General features: G+C 41.7%; 1 protein-coding gene across 5 annotated transcripts in view; it reads left to right on the top strand.

Moving 5' to 3' along the window:
• The first annotated feature begins 702 nt into the window (after positions 1-702).
• Positions 703-17,040, top strand: part of LIMS1 (LIM zinc finger domain containing 1) — a 149,751-nt gene continuing 133,413 nt past the window's right edge. For 3 of the 5 annotated variants that reach the window (XM_002757482.7, XM_054244715.2, XM_078348912.1), the window contains exon 1: positions 703-859. In XM_002757482.7, the coding sequence (XP_002757528.1) occupies positions 828-859 (32 nt within the window). In that variant the 5' untranslated portion in view covers positions 703-827. Of the gene's footprint in view, positions 890-17,040 lie in introns of all 5 variants that reach the window. The other 2 variants (XM_078348913.1, XM_054244713.2) reach the window with 1 other exon arrangement.

Below are 17,040 nucleotides of genomic sequence, written 5' to 3'. Positions count from 1 at the left end.
GTATTTTTAGTAGAGACGGGGCTTTCACCTTGTTGACCAGGATGGTCTCGATCTCTTGATCTCGTGATCCACCCGCCCTGGCCTCCCAAAGTGCTGGGATTATAGGCGTGAGCCACCGCGCCCGGCCTGGTAAACTTTTCTTAACTCACAAGTTAACAAAGCCTACCGCCTCCGCACGGAGCTCAGGGACCCAGCGATGGCTAATGCAGACCAGGCCCTCCCGGAAGGCCGGCCAGCCAGCCAGAGCCTTCGCAGAGTCCCCTTAGGCGCCATCGCCAGGACCGGGCGGAACCCTGTGGCGCCCCCACCACCGGGACGGAGGCCGCTGCCAGGGCCGCGCAGTGACGCTGGTGGGACCAGAGGAGCCTCGAGGCAAAGAGAGCCGGACCCGCTCCCTGCGCCGGTCACGGCCATCCATGGTGTAGGGAACCTGACCCCCGAGCCGCCGCAGCATTCCGAGGCTCCCAAGGAGTCCCCACCCCCACCACTAGCGACCCCCGCGCCAGCCTCCCAGTCGAGCCTGGGGCGCGTAGATGGGGGCGGGCCCGACGCGCTCCCGGCGCGTGCCCCGCCCACATAGCCAGCCCGCCCTCCTGCGCCCTCTCCACCAGTCTCCGCCCCTTACTGCCCTGCCGCACCCGCCCCTCACCGCCTTCCCGCGCGGCGCGCCTGGCCGTCCCCAGCCTCGCGCGGCCCGCCCCTGGCCCTCCTCCCCTTCCTGCTCCGGGCCCGCCAGTAGCCGGTCAAGGCGGCGAGAGACTAGAACGCGGCTGGAGCGGCGTCGGGAGGCAAGGGGCTGAGAGACGGCGCCGACTGAAAGCGGAGAGATGCTGGGCGTGGCGGCCGGGATGACCCACAGGTACTGGCCGCGCTGCGCGGCGCCCGCCACGTAAGCTCTGCCGCTCCCGGCGGGCCTTCGGGTCGGGCCTGACGCGGGCGGGCGGGCTTTCTCCGCGGCCTCCCCGGGGCTGCAGCGAGCCTGGCCCCTCCCTTCCACAGCGCTCGAGTGGCGGCGTGGCTGCGCGCGGGCCCGCGGAGTAGACTGCTGCTATTCACGCCCGAGTGTTCGCGGTGGCACAGGGGCTGACGCCGCCTAGCTGCTCCGAGGGTTCCTGACTACTAATCAGTATTTGCCGAGCTAATTATTTATCTTCTAGCGGTAGGGATCAGCGGGTCGCAGACGTTTTGGTCTCCGGACCCCTCTTGAAACTAATGGACTTGGAAGGGTGGCTATCTCCACAAACTGTAGTAGAAAGGAAAACCGACACTGAAGTTACTATTAACTCATTGAATAAATCCGTGGTGTATTAACATACATACCACATTTTTATGCAACGTAGGATTTTGCCAAAACAAAAAAGTTCGTGGGACTAGCGGCATCCTTTACAGTTTGGAAATCTCTTGAATCGTCTGGCTTAGTGGAGACAACTGCTACTTAAGTTCTCCCATCTGCTTTGCGTTCAGTCTGTTGCTATATATTTTCATAGGAAGAAATTCTGATCTTAACACAGTTGTGCAGTTGGAAAAGCGGAGGCTCTCTTAGTAGCTTTTTCAGATAATTGTGGGTGTTATTACTACACCAAAACTACGTAAGTGGAAGTTTCTCAAAGGCTCGTTTGGACGTGGAATCTGAAGCTGCTATCAGTGGACTTTTCACACAGTTACGTTAAAATTTCTTTGTCTGTCTTGCAGTTTGAAAGGATCTGAAGCTACTGTCAGTGACCTTTGCACACAGTTACGTTAAAATTCCTTGGTCTGTCTTGCAGTTTGGACTTGTTACCCATTGTAACACCGTATATTTGTCATTTGGAAAATATTGGCTCACTAAGTTAGGCAGATCCCAAGCTGATGCATTTCATTAATAGTACCGACTAACATTCGTTAGCGTCACTATTGATTTCATCAGGAAAGTCTCTATGTTAAAAGCCATCAGATACAAGGTAGTTCTTACAAGTTTTCCAAATTTGCAATTTTCAAGTGAAAACTTGCTTTTTATCACTGGAAACAAAATATAGTCAGTTGTGTTTCTCAAAGTGACAGACTCTTCAGTTTCAAGGAAATGTTTGGCAATGCAGGTTTACAAAACCCTAATTTGTCAGTTGTTCTTTCCAGTAACAATGGTATTTCATGAAACGAAGAAGTAATTCAGCTCATGGGTCAGTTATAGAAGTACACACCTGCCATGTGGTCACAAGTAACAAAAAAGAGAGTTAAAGTTCAAGACTTAATAACATTAATAATTTGTACTCCTTCGTCATGGACTTTTTTCCTTAAAAAAGTATTGACTAGTAAGTTGATATGAAATTTAAAGTGTATGTGAGATATTAAGAATAATGGATATGTAGTGTAAGTAAAGGAGATAATAGTTTCCTTTTAAGACCTTCAAACCTCTCTCTGATCTAGTGTCTCTCACCATCTCTTCGCCTTCCCATTCTGAACTTACCATTAGTAATTTACTTTTTGGAGGGAAGGTATTAAGTTCATTCAAATTCTTGTGCATCCATCATCATCATACATGTCCAGAAATCTTTGTCTTACAAAACTGAAACTGTACCTATTAAACAATAACTCCCCATTCCCCTCCTCTCGCCAGCCCCTGGCAGCCATCCTCCTGCTTTCTGACTTTGACTGCTGCTAGTACCTCATAAGTGGAATCATACATTATTTGTTGTGTATGTCATAGTTGGTTCCTTTTTGTGCGAAGTAGTGCTCCATGGTATGGATCTACAGCACTTTAACTGTTCACATGTTGAAGGACATTCAGGCTGTTACAGTTTTGGGCTATTAAGAAGGCTACTATGAACATATAGGCAGGTGTTTTGTTGCTGTTTTTGAGATAGTGTCTTGTTCTGTCACCCAGGCTAGAGTGGAGTGCAGTGGCATGATCACAACTTACTGCAGACTCAACCTCCCAGGCTGAAGCAATCCTTTGACCTCTATCCCCCAAGTAGCTAGAACTACAGGCACACACCACCATGCTTGGATAATTTTTGTATCTTTTTGGTAGAGACAGGGTTTCACCATATTGTCCAGGCTAGTCTCAACTCCTGGGTTTAAGTGATCCGCCCACCTCAGCTTCCCAAAGTACCTGAATTTTAGAGCCACTGTGCCCAGCCTACACAGGTTTTATGTGAACATAAGTTTTCCTTTTCTGAGATAAATGTCCAAGAGTGTGCAGTTGCCAGGTTGTACAGAAATTGCATGTTTAACTTTTCTTTTTTGAGACAGAGTCTCACTCTGTCGCCAGGCACCAGGCTGGAGTGCAGTGGCGCAATCTTGGCTCACTGCAACCTCTACCTCCTGGGTTCAAGCAGTTTTCCTCCCTCAGCCTCCCGAGGAGCTGGGACTACAGGCGCGCACCACCACACCCAGCTAATTTTTGTATTTTTTAGTAGAGACGGGTTTTCACCACGCTGGCCAGGATGGTCTCGATTTCTTGACCTCGTGATCCACCCACCTTGGCCTCCCAAAGTGCTGGGATTACAGGTGTGAGCCACAGCGCCCAGCCTGCATGTTTAGCTTTTTAAGAAACTGACAGATTTTTCCAGAATGACTGTACCATTTCATCAAGAACATTTAAAAGTGAAATTGGCATTATTTTCCTGTGAGTTCATGGAGGAAAAGAATTCAGGGACACTACTACTGCCCTCATTAGTGCGAGTGACAAGCAGTTGTACTGACTATTGTTTTTGCACTATCTCTATGAACACAGTGCGCAGTGCTGCAGTGACTTCTTCTTAGGAATGTCTTAGTATGATGAAAATAGTTTTCGATCTTTCAGACCCCTTAGAAAGGTCTTGGAAACCCTCAGAGGTTCAAGGCCATACTTTAAGAACTACTGTTAAAGACATAATCCTAAGTGATAAGGGATATGCAGGTATTGGGGATATTTAAAAAGGAACAAATACAAAGATTCTCTTAAAACTGTTCTTGAATGCTTGTGGTAGTGTGTGCTTTTTAGTTTGGGGGAGTTTTAGTAGGATGCAATAACTAAAACTTGAGGAACCATTATGGAAGAAGCAAATTTCTGCTTTTCAGGATTTTCCCTGGTAAGAAGATGGCCAGTGGCATAATGAAGAGAGAAAATGCCGTGGGCCTGAGTGTCTTCACACCTTTTCAGTGCTCTGTACCTGTTTGTATGGTGAAAAAAATTGAACCCATGATTTTTAAGAAAACTAAGGAAAGTTTGGTGGTAGAAAAGATAATTTCACTTCTGGTGGTTCTGATACTTGCAGGCTTAGTGAAAACTGTCCATCAGGATTGTGCTGTCTTGATTTTATTTGATCATTCCTGCCCTTTACTGTAGCCCCTTGACCCGTCTCCTGGGCAGTTCTTTCCTTTGCTAAATGTGGATAAAGCAGGTAGGCTTTCCTTTCCTCTTAGAGAAGGGGGCCTTGGAGCCCCTCCACTGGGTCAGAGAAACTGCATAGCTACAGCAGATCACTAACAGGAGAGCAGAGCTTTACTGTGAAAGCCTCTATTTTCAATAATGTGTTTGCTCTTCAGATAGTTGTTTAAATAAACCTCAGTATAGGTCGTGTTCTTACGTAGGTTTGTACTTAAACTGAAGGAAAAACATCTCAAACCATTTTGTTAATTTTATATTTCTTATAACTATGCTTTAAGCTGTGGTTTCCTACCCACAGGTATATCGTCTACATTATGTGGTGGACTGTTGCCACGCTGTCTTCCAAAAACTTTAATATTAAGACACTTGAGAAGCAGGAGCTGCACTGTCTGTTGCCATATACTGTGCATTCTTCAGCAACAGAGGTTTTCTTTTCTCTTTTCCTGATATAATCTCATCTCTTTTATTTGATCATCTCAGACATTTCCACTCTGGATCTTACTGCAGGGATGAGTAAGGGAGACGTTTTTCTGCATCTTTTTTTCCACGTTGGAGCATGTTTTGGAGCTTGATGAGTCTGCAGTGACATTTAACAGCGGGGTGGGGCAGCTGCAGATAAAGCAAGGGCTGAAGAGTGCATTCCATGAGAGGTAGGAAGAAAGGTGCAAGTCAGTAGTTTACCTGCTGGCAGCATGTGCCTGGTGTGGGAGGCAGGGCACTCAGCATCAGCACACCAGGAGTCCAGGGCTTTCAGGATGTCTGAGTGGCAGGCAAGGCAAAGCAAGATAACAAACAATATACATTTACAAAGAATGTTTACACATACATTCTCTTTCTATGAAAATGGAATCATGGTCATACTGTTCTGCAACTGCTTTTTTTTAATATTAAAAAAGCTTTGGTAAAATATGCAAAACAAGATTTACTATTTTAACCATTTTTAAGTGTACAGTTCTGTGGCGTTATGTACCTTCATGTTGCTATGCAACCATCACTACTCTTCCTTTCCAGAACTTTTTCATCTTCCCAAACTGAAACTCTGTGTCCGGTAAATATTAACTCTCTATTTCTGGCAGCTGTTTTTTTTTTAATTCAACAAGCTGTCTTAGAGGTTTTTCAGAATGGTATATCTGGGTTTATCTTATGTTTTTTAACCTTAGTTTTAATGGCCATATAGTATTTCATAGTGTACATGTGATATGATTCATATAACCGTTAGTCCTTGACTAGAGGTTATTTGGGTTTTATTTTTTAATTGTCACAAACACTTTGAACATCTCTGCTAGATTGTTTTTTTGTTTTGTTTTTGAGGCAGGGTCTCACTCTGTCACCCAGGCTGGAGTAGTGGTGCAGTCATGGCTCACTGCAACCTCAACTGCAGGGATGGTACATGCCACCATCCATGGCTAATATTTTGTATTTTTTGTGAAGACAGGGTTTCCCCATGTTGCCCAGCCTAGTCCTGAACTCCTGGACATGAGCAATTCACCCTCTTGGGCCTCCCAAAGTTCTGGGATTATAGGCATGAGCCACCACACCCAGCTACCAGAGTTTTCGTAGCTTCCTGAGTGTAGAGTTAGTATGTGCGTGGATGGTTGGGTCCATGTTCTAGTCCCAGTTCTGTGCCTTCATGGCTCTTTGACCTTGGCACTGCCAGCATCTTTAAGCCTCAGATTCTTAGTTTATAAAGCAATCCCACCTATCTCAGAGGTTGTTGTGATAATTAAGTATGAAGGCAAATGCAAGCATTTCTGAAAGGATACAGATGAAATTTTTAGTAATTGCTTTTGGAGAGGGAGTCTAGGTACTTGAGAATCTAGGATGAGAGGGAAATTTTTATTGTGTAGCTTTTTGTACTGTTTTGATTTTTAAAATCATGTGTATGTTTTCATTTTAAAACCATTTAACACCATGCCAGGAACATAGTAGATGCTTAGTGAATCATTGTTTCCCATCATCCTGGTTCTTTTCTCTTGGACTTATATTGCTGCTAATGGCACTTCACATGGTTGCTTTTGTTTATTTTCCTTCCCTCCCTATAGCCACTTTCTTGCTGAGTTCTTACCTTAGAATTTTCTCTTGAATCCGTCCTTTTTCTTTTTTCACGCTTTCTCACTGATTTCCTTTTCACCCTGGTTCTGAAAATCTTTCAGATGAACATAAGATGCCAGTATTAAGGCTGGGAAAGACTTGAGAGAATGCAGAGCCAGTGCCCTGTGGACTGGCTGGAAAAAATTCATGCACATATTAAAAGTTTGAAGTGGAACAGATAATGTTTTTTGAAATGAGTATTTCTATTTTTCACTTAAATGCTGATAAAGTACAGATTCTTTTAAAGAGTTTTTGGAATTTGTGGTAGCAGTTATATAATGCATGCTTTATCTGTTAACATATGCTAACAAAGACAATCTTGGTGATATGAAGATCTAAGAAAATGTATTAACATTTGAAGAATGGCTTTATATGTGAAAAAGTTGGAACCTACTGAACTAATGCACTAAGCACTTTAGTGGGTCCCCTGCATTAGTCCTTTATTTAAATAAACTGCTCTTTTATTTTACAGGACAGGAATTGCCTCGAGAGGTAAAATAGTTTATTCAAGGCTGAAGAGTGAGTGAGCAGCAGGAGTAGGAATACAGTCCAAGCTGTTTGTGGGGTCCCCTCTGCTATATTGCACTGGTTTGCTCTGTTACTTTATTCACATTGCATTGTTATAGTTTTTTGTATGTATATGTTTTATCTTTTTATCTGTAGTATATTGTAAATACCTTGAAGACCAAGACCTTATCAGGCATAGCTGAGCCCATTAACATAGTGAGTCTAGAAATGTCTGAATGAATTATGGATGTTGGCCCAGATTGTTCTATTACAGGTGTCCTGGATGTCAGTCTCTTTCAAGTGATTCTTTTTGAAGAACACTTTAGAAATGTTCTTGAAGACCTGGTATACCTAGCCACATGTGCTGATGCCTGGAACTTTTCCTCCCCCAGAGACATCCCTTCTTATTGATGGGCTTCTTTACCAATGGATCAGCTGAGTGACAAATGTTACCAACTACTTAAACAGATTATATGTTTACTTCTCATTGGTAAATGTAGTTGTCGTTTTGTTTTTGTTTGTTTACTTTTAAAGCTGGGCACATTGCTGTCCTATATAAAATCTGCCTTGTTGATACAGTGAGGAAGGGAGGGAGAATGGACATTGGGTAGGTAGTTGCAGCTTTGCCACAGCTGGCTATTTCTCCTTCTCAGTGCAGTAGATTCAGCAGGATTTTCTTTTCTGTGCAGGGTACAGTGCAGGTAATCCTGACTGATCTGTTGGTTTCAGATTTTTCTAAAGCACTATTTCAATCACATATTTTCAAAATATTGAGAAGATGCTTATTGCCTATCAAGTAGGTCCAAACTCCAGCACCTGGAATTTAAGGCTGTTTGTGATATAGTCCAGCCCATCTTCATAGCCTTGTCACACACTATTTCCTTAGCTTGTGTCTCTCTAAAGCACTGCCTTTTTCTGAAAATGTTGATTTCCTACCTCCGTGCTGTTCATGCTCTTCCCTTAGCCTGGAAAATCATCATCTTTTGTGTTTTCTTGGCAGCTGGGGCAAAATTGTCACTTCTCTCATAAAGTTCCTGGAGCATTAATTTAGCCTCTGCCATGTGCTGGGGAATTAGGGAGTCAGAGCTTTTTCTGTTCTCCCAAAGCATCTGACTTCTTTTTCAGTAATTATCAATTTCTGTTTTGTTTTATAGTTTTTCGTGTATATGTCTAATCTTTTCTGCCAAAGTGTAATCTCTGGAAGTAAAGGAATGTCTTAATGAAATGTGTTAAATGTACAAAGAATAACAAACTGGACAAGAGGATTTATTTCTACTTTTATTTATTAGTGAATTGAAAAGTTTAGGCCTAGCTCAGCTTAGTGTCTTTGACATTGTTTGAATAAATTCACAAAACTTTGAGTATGACAGGGACAATTTTCTTTGGTTTATCTTGACTCTACAGTGTATTACATACTATTGGCAGAGACCCGACATCATGAAACATTGAGGAGAAATTCGAATGATATTTAGGCATCCTTGCTTAGTGTAGTTTCCTCTTAGGGACTCTTTTGGAAGCTCTCTTAGTCATAACCACCTTTTATTAATTACCTACTTCCGCACAAATACCTTATAGATGTTATTTTATATAATCTTACCATTACAGCCACACCATAAAGTAGGACTGTTTTTGTTTTTGTTTTTTTTTTTGAGATGGAATCATGCTCTGTTGCCCAGGTTGGAGTGCATTGGCAAGATCTTGGCTCACTGCAACCTCTGCCTCCTGTGTTCAAGAAATTCTCCTGCCTCAGCCTCCCAAGTAGCTGGGATTATAGGTGCCTCCCACCACGCCCAGCTGATTTTTTGTATTTTTAGTAGAGGCAGGGTTTCACCATGTTGGCCAAGATGGTCTCTATCTCTTGATCTCTGATCCGCCCACCTCAGCCTCTCAAAGTGCTGGGATTAAAGGCATGAGCCACCACGCCCCACCTGAAGTAGAATCTTTATATTCATTTTACAGATGAGGAAACCAAGCTCAAGAGGTTAAGAACTCACCAAGTCATACAATTAGTGACAGCTGAGGTTCATACTGAAGTGCCCTCTAGAGCCCTGTGTCGTCTCACTTCATGTCAAGAAGAGGTCACAGCTCGCTCATTGTTTTTCCAAGTCTCAAGGCTTTTTCTTGGCATGCCCAGGTGACTGATCCAGTTTTATTCCCTACTACCCTCAAGCTTACATCATCTTACTGCCAAACATACCACAGTCCTTCTTTCTGAACTTGATTTTTGTTACTCTTCTGCCAGGAATAGCCTTTCCTTTTTTAAGGGGGTATGAAGTCCAAAGTCTTAGTCTCAAGTCCCAGCTTAAACTCCTCTGTCCGGAAAATGGCTTCCCTGGCTGCTTCAACACCTATTAGGCTTTCTTTTCTTGACCTCCTGGAGAATGCATTGGGTAAAATTCAGTTCTTTACCCAAATTTAGTGTCTGTATGTGTGTGCAACACACAAACTTCATTATTCTTATTTGAACTCTTGGCTATGCTTGCATATGTGAAAGTGATATTTACAAATTTTGGAACACATCTTCCTATTCAGTTTTTGTCCATTATATCCACTGTACTGTGCTATAGGGCATGGGGTATGTAACTGTAATAGAGTGAAGGAGACATTGTCTGATATTGTAGCTTTGTATATACAAGTCTCATAAGAAACTATTTTAAAAAGTCTTTTAGAGATTTGGCTGGGTGTGGTGGCTCATGCCTATAATCTGAACACTTTGGGAGGCTGAAGCTGGAGGATCGCTTGAGTCCAGGAGTTTAAGATGAGCCTGGGCAACATAGTGGTACCCCATTTCTACAAAAGAAAAAAATTAATTAGCTGGGCATGGTGGCACATGCCCATAGTCCTGTGGCAGGCCAGGTTTCACTAATGCAGGCCTCCATAACAACTGTTTCAATACCGACTGAGTGGTTAAGTTAAATAGTAAAAACTAAAAATGCCAATGCCCTTGTCATAGGCTGGACAGTAACAGAAGCCCACCAAGATCAGCCTAGGCCTTTCCTGGGCCTTAAAGCATGACAAAATTATGAAATAATGCTTAACAGAACCATTTTAGGATTAAACAAGTTTTATTGTGGGTCTGAGGAAGCTCCCCAAACCTCTGATTTAGCAGGAAACAACATAAGGGTAATCACCTCAGCACCTGATCCATTTAGTTGAAGTAAATTTACTGAGGTTCCAGAAGAAGGTCTCCAGGACTCATACCTTAGTTATAGATTAAAAGAAGTTAATCACTTATGACTTTAGATGAATGCATATTTAACACTTAGACATATAGCTTAGAAGGTATATAAGCTCTAGAAAGCTTTGTAATTTTGAGTTGGTCTGGTGATAATTTCCAGGCCTTCTCCCTGTAACCAATTGCAGAAATAAAAACTTTCTTCCTCCCCAGTTCATCTACATCTCGTTACTGGGCCACGAGAAATAGCAGCCAACCGTCAGTTTGGTCTGGGAACAATCCCAGCTACTCAGGAGGTGGGAAGATTATTTGAGCCTGGGAGGTTGAGTCTTGCCACTACACCCCAGCCTGGGCACCAGAGAGAGCCTCTTTCTGTCTCCTCTCTTCTCTCTTTTTCTCTCTCAAAAAAGGAAAAAGAAATTTAAAGGAAGAACTGTTAATTAGTCATTAGTTATTATAGATTAGTTGTTATTTACTAAAGACATTAGGAACAGTCAAATGTTACTGGGTTCTCAGGAGGTAGAGATGTATTGGTCATATCATAGGGTTCAACCAGACGTCTGGCTTATTTGGAATGTTATAGGGAAAATTCAAGAATCAGGGAGAACAGTGCTCTCAAAACATGGGCTCCAGACTTCTCGTAGCATGGGATTCGTGTTAAAAATGCTGATTGCTCAGCCTCATTCCATACTTCTTGAGGGAGTAATGTCATGAAATCTATGCTTTTTAATTTTGCATTACACAGGATTTCAAACATATACAAAAGTAGAGAGAGCGTATCTCCATGTGCTTCCACTCAGCTTCAGCAGTTATTATTATTATTTTATTTATTTGAGATGGAGTTTTTGCTCTGTTGCCCAGGCTGGAGTGCAGTGGCACTCTTGGCTCACTTCAACCTCCGCCTCTTGGGTTCAAGCGATTCTTCTGCCTCAACCTGCCAAGTAGCTGGGATTGCAGGTGCCCACCACTATGCCTGGCTGATTTTTGTATTAGTAGAGATAGGGTTTCACCATGTTGGCCAGGCTGGTCTCACACTCTTGACCTCAGTTGGTCCACCCACCTACACCTCCCAATGTGCTAGGATTACAGGCTTGAGCTACCATGCCCAGCCAGCTTCAGTAATTATTGACTGATGGATAATCTTTGACTGAAGTCCAATCTTTTTTCACTCCTCTCTCCCCTGTGTCATATTACAGAGATTTTAATATATATCCTTAAAAAGTAAGGACTCTTTTAGTACTGTTTGAACATAACCTCAGCGTCATCACACCTGAAAAAGATGAATAGTAATTTCTTGATATAATCAACTATACAGTACATGTTTATATTTCTATTTATTTCAAACATGGGTTTTATTTTGTGGTTTTTCTTTTTCTTTCTTTTTTTTTTAAGGCAGAGTCTCACTCTGTCACCCAAGCTTGACTTCAGTCCTCCGCTGTAGCAGCTGAGCTATTGAAGGGACGCGTCAAGCTGGAGTTCAGTGGCACAATCTTGGCTCATTGCAACCTCTGCCTCCCAGGTGCAAGCAATTCTCCTGCCTCAGCCTCCTGAGTAGCTGGAATTACAGGTGCATGTCACCATGCCCAGCTAATTTTTTTGTATTTTTAGTAGAGATGGGGTTTCACCGCGTTGGCCAAGATGATCTTGATCTCTTGATCTTGTGATCTGCCCCCCTCGGCCTCCCAAAATGCTGGGATTATATGCATGATCCACCGTGCCCGGACTATTTTGTGGTTTTTCTAAATTGGGATCTGAATAAGGTCCTCACATTTTTTTAGGTTGATAAGTCTTTTAACATGTAAGTATGCCTTCTGTCTTTTTCTTTTCTCTTATGATTTTGTTGTTGCTGTTGTTGAAGAAACTGCATGGTTATCTTGAAGAATTTTCTTCTGTCTGGATTTACCAGCTTGTATCCTAAGGGTATGTGGTTTAACATTCTCTATTATGTATACATATTTTTGAGATGGAGTTTTGCTCTTGTTGCCCAGGCTGGAGTGCAGTGGTGCTATCTTGGCTCACTGCAACCACCGCCTCTTGGGTTCAAGTGATTCTCCTGCCCCAGCCTCCCGAATAGCTGGTACTGCAGGCATGTGCCATCACACCCTGCTAATTTTTTAGCAGAGACAGGGTTTCACCGTGTTAGCTAGGATGGTCTCGATCTCCTGACCGCATGATCTACCCGCCTCAGCCTTCCAAAGTTCTGGGATTACAAGTGTGAGCCATTGTGACCGGCCGCGCTACTCTCTTTTAAATGGATGTTACTCTTACATTATGAGCTCCTCTGGTTAGGATGGCATCTGCACTTCATGGAAGTCCACTGGAGTGGTGATAACTTCCTACTCATATTAAGTGATCCCTATTCATTGGCTGATTGGCATTCCATCAAAAGATATAGTTAATGTATAAGCGTCATTTACAGCTAAACCCGCAGAGCCTAGCTGATCATTCTCTAGCAAGCCTGTCCAGAGTGATTTTTTTTAATACAATAGTACAAATAGTTCTATGTTAACTATCATACAGAGTTTGAAATGTTCAATTAAAGATGGAAGGGAGGCTGGGCGCGGTGGCTCCTGTAATACCAGCACGTTGGGAGGCCAAGGTGGGCAGATCACCTTGAGGTCAGGAGTTCAAGACCAGCCTGGCCAACATGGTGAAACCCTATCTCTATTAAAAAAAGTAAAATTAAAAAAAAATAAAAAAAGATGGAAGGGAGATAATCTCTAAAGGGTAAAAGACGTTGATTATGGAGACTTCTGTAAAGTAAATCATTTGGGTGTAATCAAATCCCGTAAATCACTTGGGTGTTAATGCCGTCCACATTTTATAATGGAGAATAAAGTTTCCTTAATGATGATTGTGTTTAAAGTATAGTGTTTTGCTTTTCAGTAATGGTCTCCCTGACTGCAATTGTGTCTCTGTAACTTTAGTCTGTTACTGAAAAAATGAAATGGCTGATACATAAGAGTTCTGATTTCATTGTAAGGTAAGAGGAAGGGTTGATGGAGTTCATTAGGGGGAGTTGTGGTTTAAAGTTGTTTAAATGTAATGTAAATTTTGACTAAGTTTTTCCTCTGCCCTATTGATTACAAAGGAGCAGTTCGACTTTTATTTCAATACAAAACTGGTGTGTTTCCACACTTACTAATAGTATTGTTAAACTTTAAGTTGCTGGCAAGTAGGCCAAGACCTATTGTGGATTGGGTGGTGGATGGCCAGGCAGGACATCCTTAGGGATTGCCCTTGCTGTATCCTTCATCACCAAAGGATGGTGTAGGGCAGAGGTGGAATTGATGAGACTGAGGGTGTCTTTCTCTTTCAAACCCTTAGAACATGATGCTGAGTGTCTCTGGCACAGGTGAGTTTGCCAACTGCTGGCTCCAAGAGGCTGGACACTCTCTTGGTTGGTAGTTCTCTCATAGCTGGGCTCACAGCACAGATGCAGAAAGAGACAGGTAAAAATGACAGGTGCTAAGCCTGTAATTAGCCAGAAGGGACTGTTGACAGTTTGACTTATGTCTTCTATCCAGTTTAGATTTATTCTTTGGGTGTCCTAGAAGCTAAAGTATATGAATATAGGTTAAAATTTAGCCTGGTTCCTCAGGCTGGTGTTGAACACTTCTTTCTGTTATTCTAATGGGAAGTTTCAGAACAAAACAATTATTCATTCTCCACTTTCAAATTTTCTCTTTGAGAGAGTGTGTGGAGGAAAAGATGTCAAAAATACCAGAGTTTAAGGTCATTGCCTACGTTAGAATATATTGATTCCCTTGGGTTTTACTGGATTGCTGTCAGAATGGTTCTTGTCAGAATAGTTCTTTCTTTAGAGTACATTATGGACTTTGTCATATTGAAGCGTATTTTAGGAATACATAGTAGTCTTAATTAGAATCTGGAGATGGAGTAATTCATTCATCAAATGACCAGCCTTTTGTTTAAGGAGTGTGGGTAGTGATATTTTTGCAATAGCCATGAAACCTTTGTAAACATGACTAGAGCCTGGTTTTCTCTTTTTAAAAATGGGTTCAGGAAGGTAGGAGCTTTGTGACTACCCCCATGAAATCTGGAAAGCTGTGTTCCCACTTAGCCCATTTCAGGTCACTGAATGTATTTACATGACTGAAAATAGTGATGAAAAATGTGGTTAAAGATTTTTAAATGATAGATGTGCAGGACACTAGGTGACCTGGTTTATAAGATGGACAAGAATTACAATAATGTAACTTTGAGGTGGGTGTAAGGGTAATTTCTTAAACAATTTAACAATGTTTGGGTTTTGTTTTGTTTCAGTGCTGGCTAACCCACATCAGAAAATGAGAACTTGTTTTTGTCTTTTGGGCATTTGCCAGATCTATACAAAATATGAAACATCTGCAGAGGTCTGTTTAACTCAGTTTCTTTATACTTAGTAATAGAATATTTTAACCCTGAGTCTGAGGTGTATACTATATGAAAGCTACTTTGTTTTAGACCTGGGTTTTCCAGTGTTTGTCAGGTACTTTCCCTTTGGGACTGGTATTCATGATGACAGAGGACGTTGGTGAAGTATAGAATGTGATGCTTAATTTTATTACAGATCTCTCTATTGAGTTTGATGAGAGACCAAAAGAGTTCTAGCATTTCCTTAAAATTCAGAGGTCTATTCCCCACCCCCACACCATCAGCAACGGGTCAGTTTGGGATCATGAGAACAGACAAAAAGATGAGTTTTCCAAACTTGAGCTCTTTTGATTTTTAAAAGAAGGAATTATCCCATCTCTGATAATTTGCTCATTCATTTAAAATGCTTTCTGTGGGGCCGGGCGCGGTGGCTCAAGCCTGAATTCCCAGCGCTTTGGGAGGCTGAGGCAGGTGGATCACGAGGTCAAGAGATTGAGACCATCCTGGTCAACATGATAAAACCCCGTCTCTACTAAAAAATACAAAAAATTAGCTGGGCATGGTGGCACATGCCTGTAGTCCCAGCTACTCAGGAGGCTGAGGGAGGAGAATTGCCTGAACCCAGGAGACGCAGGTTGCGGTGAGCTGAGATCGCGCCATTGCACTCCAGCCTGGGTAACAAGGGCGAAACTCCATCTCAAAATAAATAAATAAATAAAATGCTCTCTGTGAGCTGGATGCTGTGGCTCACGCATATCATCCCAGCAGTTTGGGTGGCCGAAGCCAGTGGATCATGAAGTCAGGGGTTCAAGACCGGCCTGGCCAAAATGGTGAAACCCTGTCTCTACTAAAAATACAAAAATTAGCCAGACTTGGTGGTGGGCACCTATAATCCCAGCTACTGGGGAGGCTGAGGTAGAGAATTGTTCAAACCCGGGAGGTGGAGGTTGCAGTGAGCCAAAATCACGCCACTGCATTCCGGCCTGGGCGACTGAGCAAGACTCAGTCTCAAAAAAAAAAAAAGTGCTTTCTATGAAGGAAGTTGTGGTGATGATAAGTTTGGAATGTGGTGGGTGATGGGAACTCCAAGGATATAGGACTTGGAACTTTTTAGAACTGAAATTTTTTTTTGCACTGTCATGCTTTCCAGGATAAAGCATTACTGGAGATTAGCTGAACAAATGAAATGAGAGCTAAAATATGCAGTTGCATATTTTAGATAAATTTTGATAAGAGCTTCTAAGAAATATAGCATTTTTCTACAAAAAGCTATTTATGCTTTTTGGGATACTTAAAAGTCTCATGCTCATGGGACAATGCATCACATATAATAGGCATTCCGTGAATATTTGTCAAATGAATAAATAATGATGCAGTACATTTTATTTGGTATATATAGCTTTTTGTTTGGTTTAGTGAAATATATTTCTTTAAATATTGCCATAAAATAATATGTGGGTAGTTGCTAATAAGTAACCTTTCAGTTGACGATAAATTAGACTTGGATTATTTCAATAATCTGTGCAAGTACAGTGCTTTTTCTTTTTCTTTTTCTTTTTTTTTTGGGGATGGAGTCTCCATTCTGTTGCCAGGTTGGAGTGCAGTGGTGTGATCTTGCCTCACTGAAACCTCTGTCTCTTGTGTTTCAGTGATTTTCCTGCTTTAGCCTCCCGAATAGCTGGGACTACAGGCACGTACCACCATGCCCAGCTAAGTTTTGTATTTTTAGTAGAGACAGGGTTTTACCATGTTGACCAGGATGGTAAGTACAGTGTTTCTTTTCTCTGTTAGGAGGCAGTGCAGGAACAAGTTACTTGACATGGGGAGATGCTATATTTTAGATAAATGACGTTTCCAGATTATTGGGTTAAATTTTTTAGCTGAACATTAATTTGTTTTCTTAAGAATTTCTTCAACTTTCCATATTAATGTATAGCTTCAATACTATTAATCAGAATTCCAGGTAGAATTCTTTTAGTAAAATGGACAGAATTATTATGAAGTTTCTTGAGAGGAATAACCAGGCAAGAATAGCAAACAGCTAATTATTAAAAGGAAAGATAAATGGATAAAATCTGTTAGTGAAAGAATTTGTCAGTATGCATCAAATTTGAAATGATTTATATTTGTAATTCATAATTTTAATTATGAATCAAACTTAAGAATATGTGAAGAAAACTGGGTGTGAATAGGTTTTGGCAGCATTATTTATACTAGCAGAAAGTTTGAAACTATGTAGATAATAAAATGATCACTTAAAAAGCCTGATGATATCCTAAAGTTTAGGGAAGTTATATAATATTTATCTTATTTATTAAAGCTTTTAGTATTTTAATGTCATGACATTTCATTATTAAGAAAAGGAGTGAAATTGTAAATATGGTATGATTACAACTTTATAATGTTTAAACATAAGATGACTAGGAAAAATACAAAGTGCTTTTTAAAAAAATAAACAGCTTTAGGTACGGTGGCTCATGCCTGTAATCCCAGCACTTTGGGAGGCTGAGGTGGGAGGATCACTTGAGGCCAGAAGTTTGAA

Source organism: Callithrix jacchus, chromosome 14, assembly GCF_049354715.1.
Source record: "Callithrix jacchus isolate 240 chromosome 14, calJac240_pri, whole genome shotgun sequence".
NCBI classification, from domain to species: Eukaryota; Metazoa; Chordata; class Mammalia; order Primates; family Cebidae; genus Callithrix; species Callithrix jacchus.
Note: the sequence above shows the minus strand (reverse complement) of the source record. Positions and strands in the feature narration are given on the sequence as shown.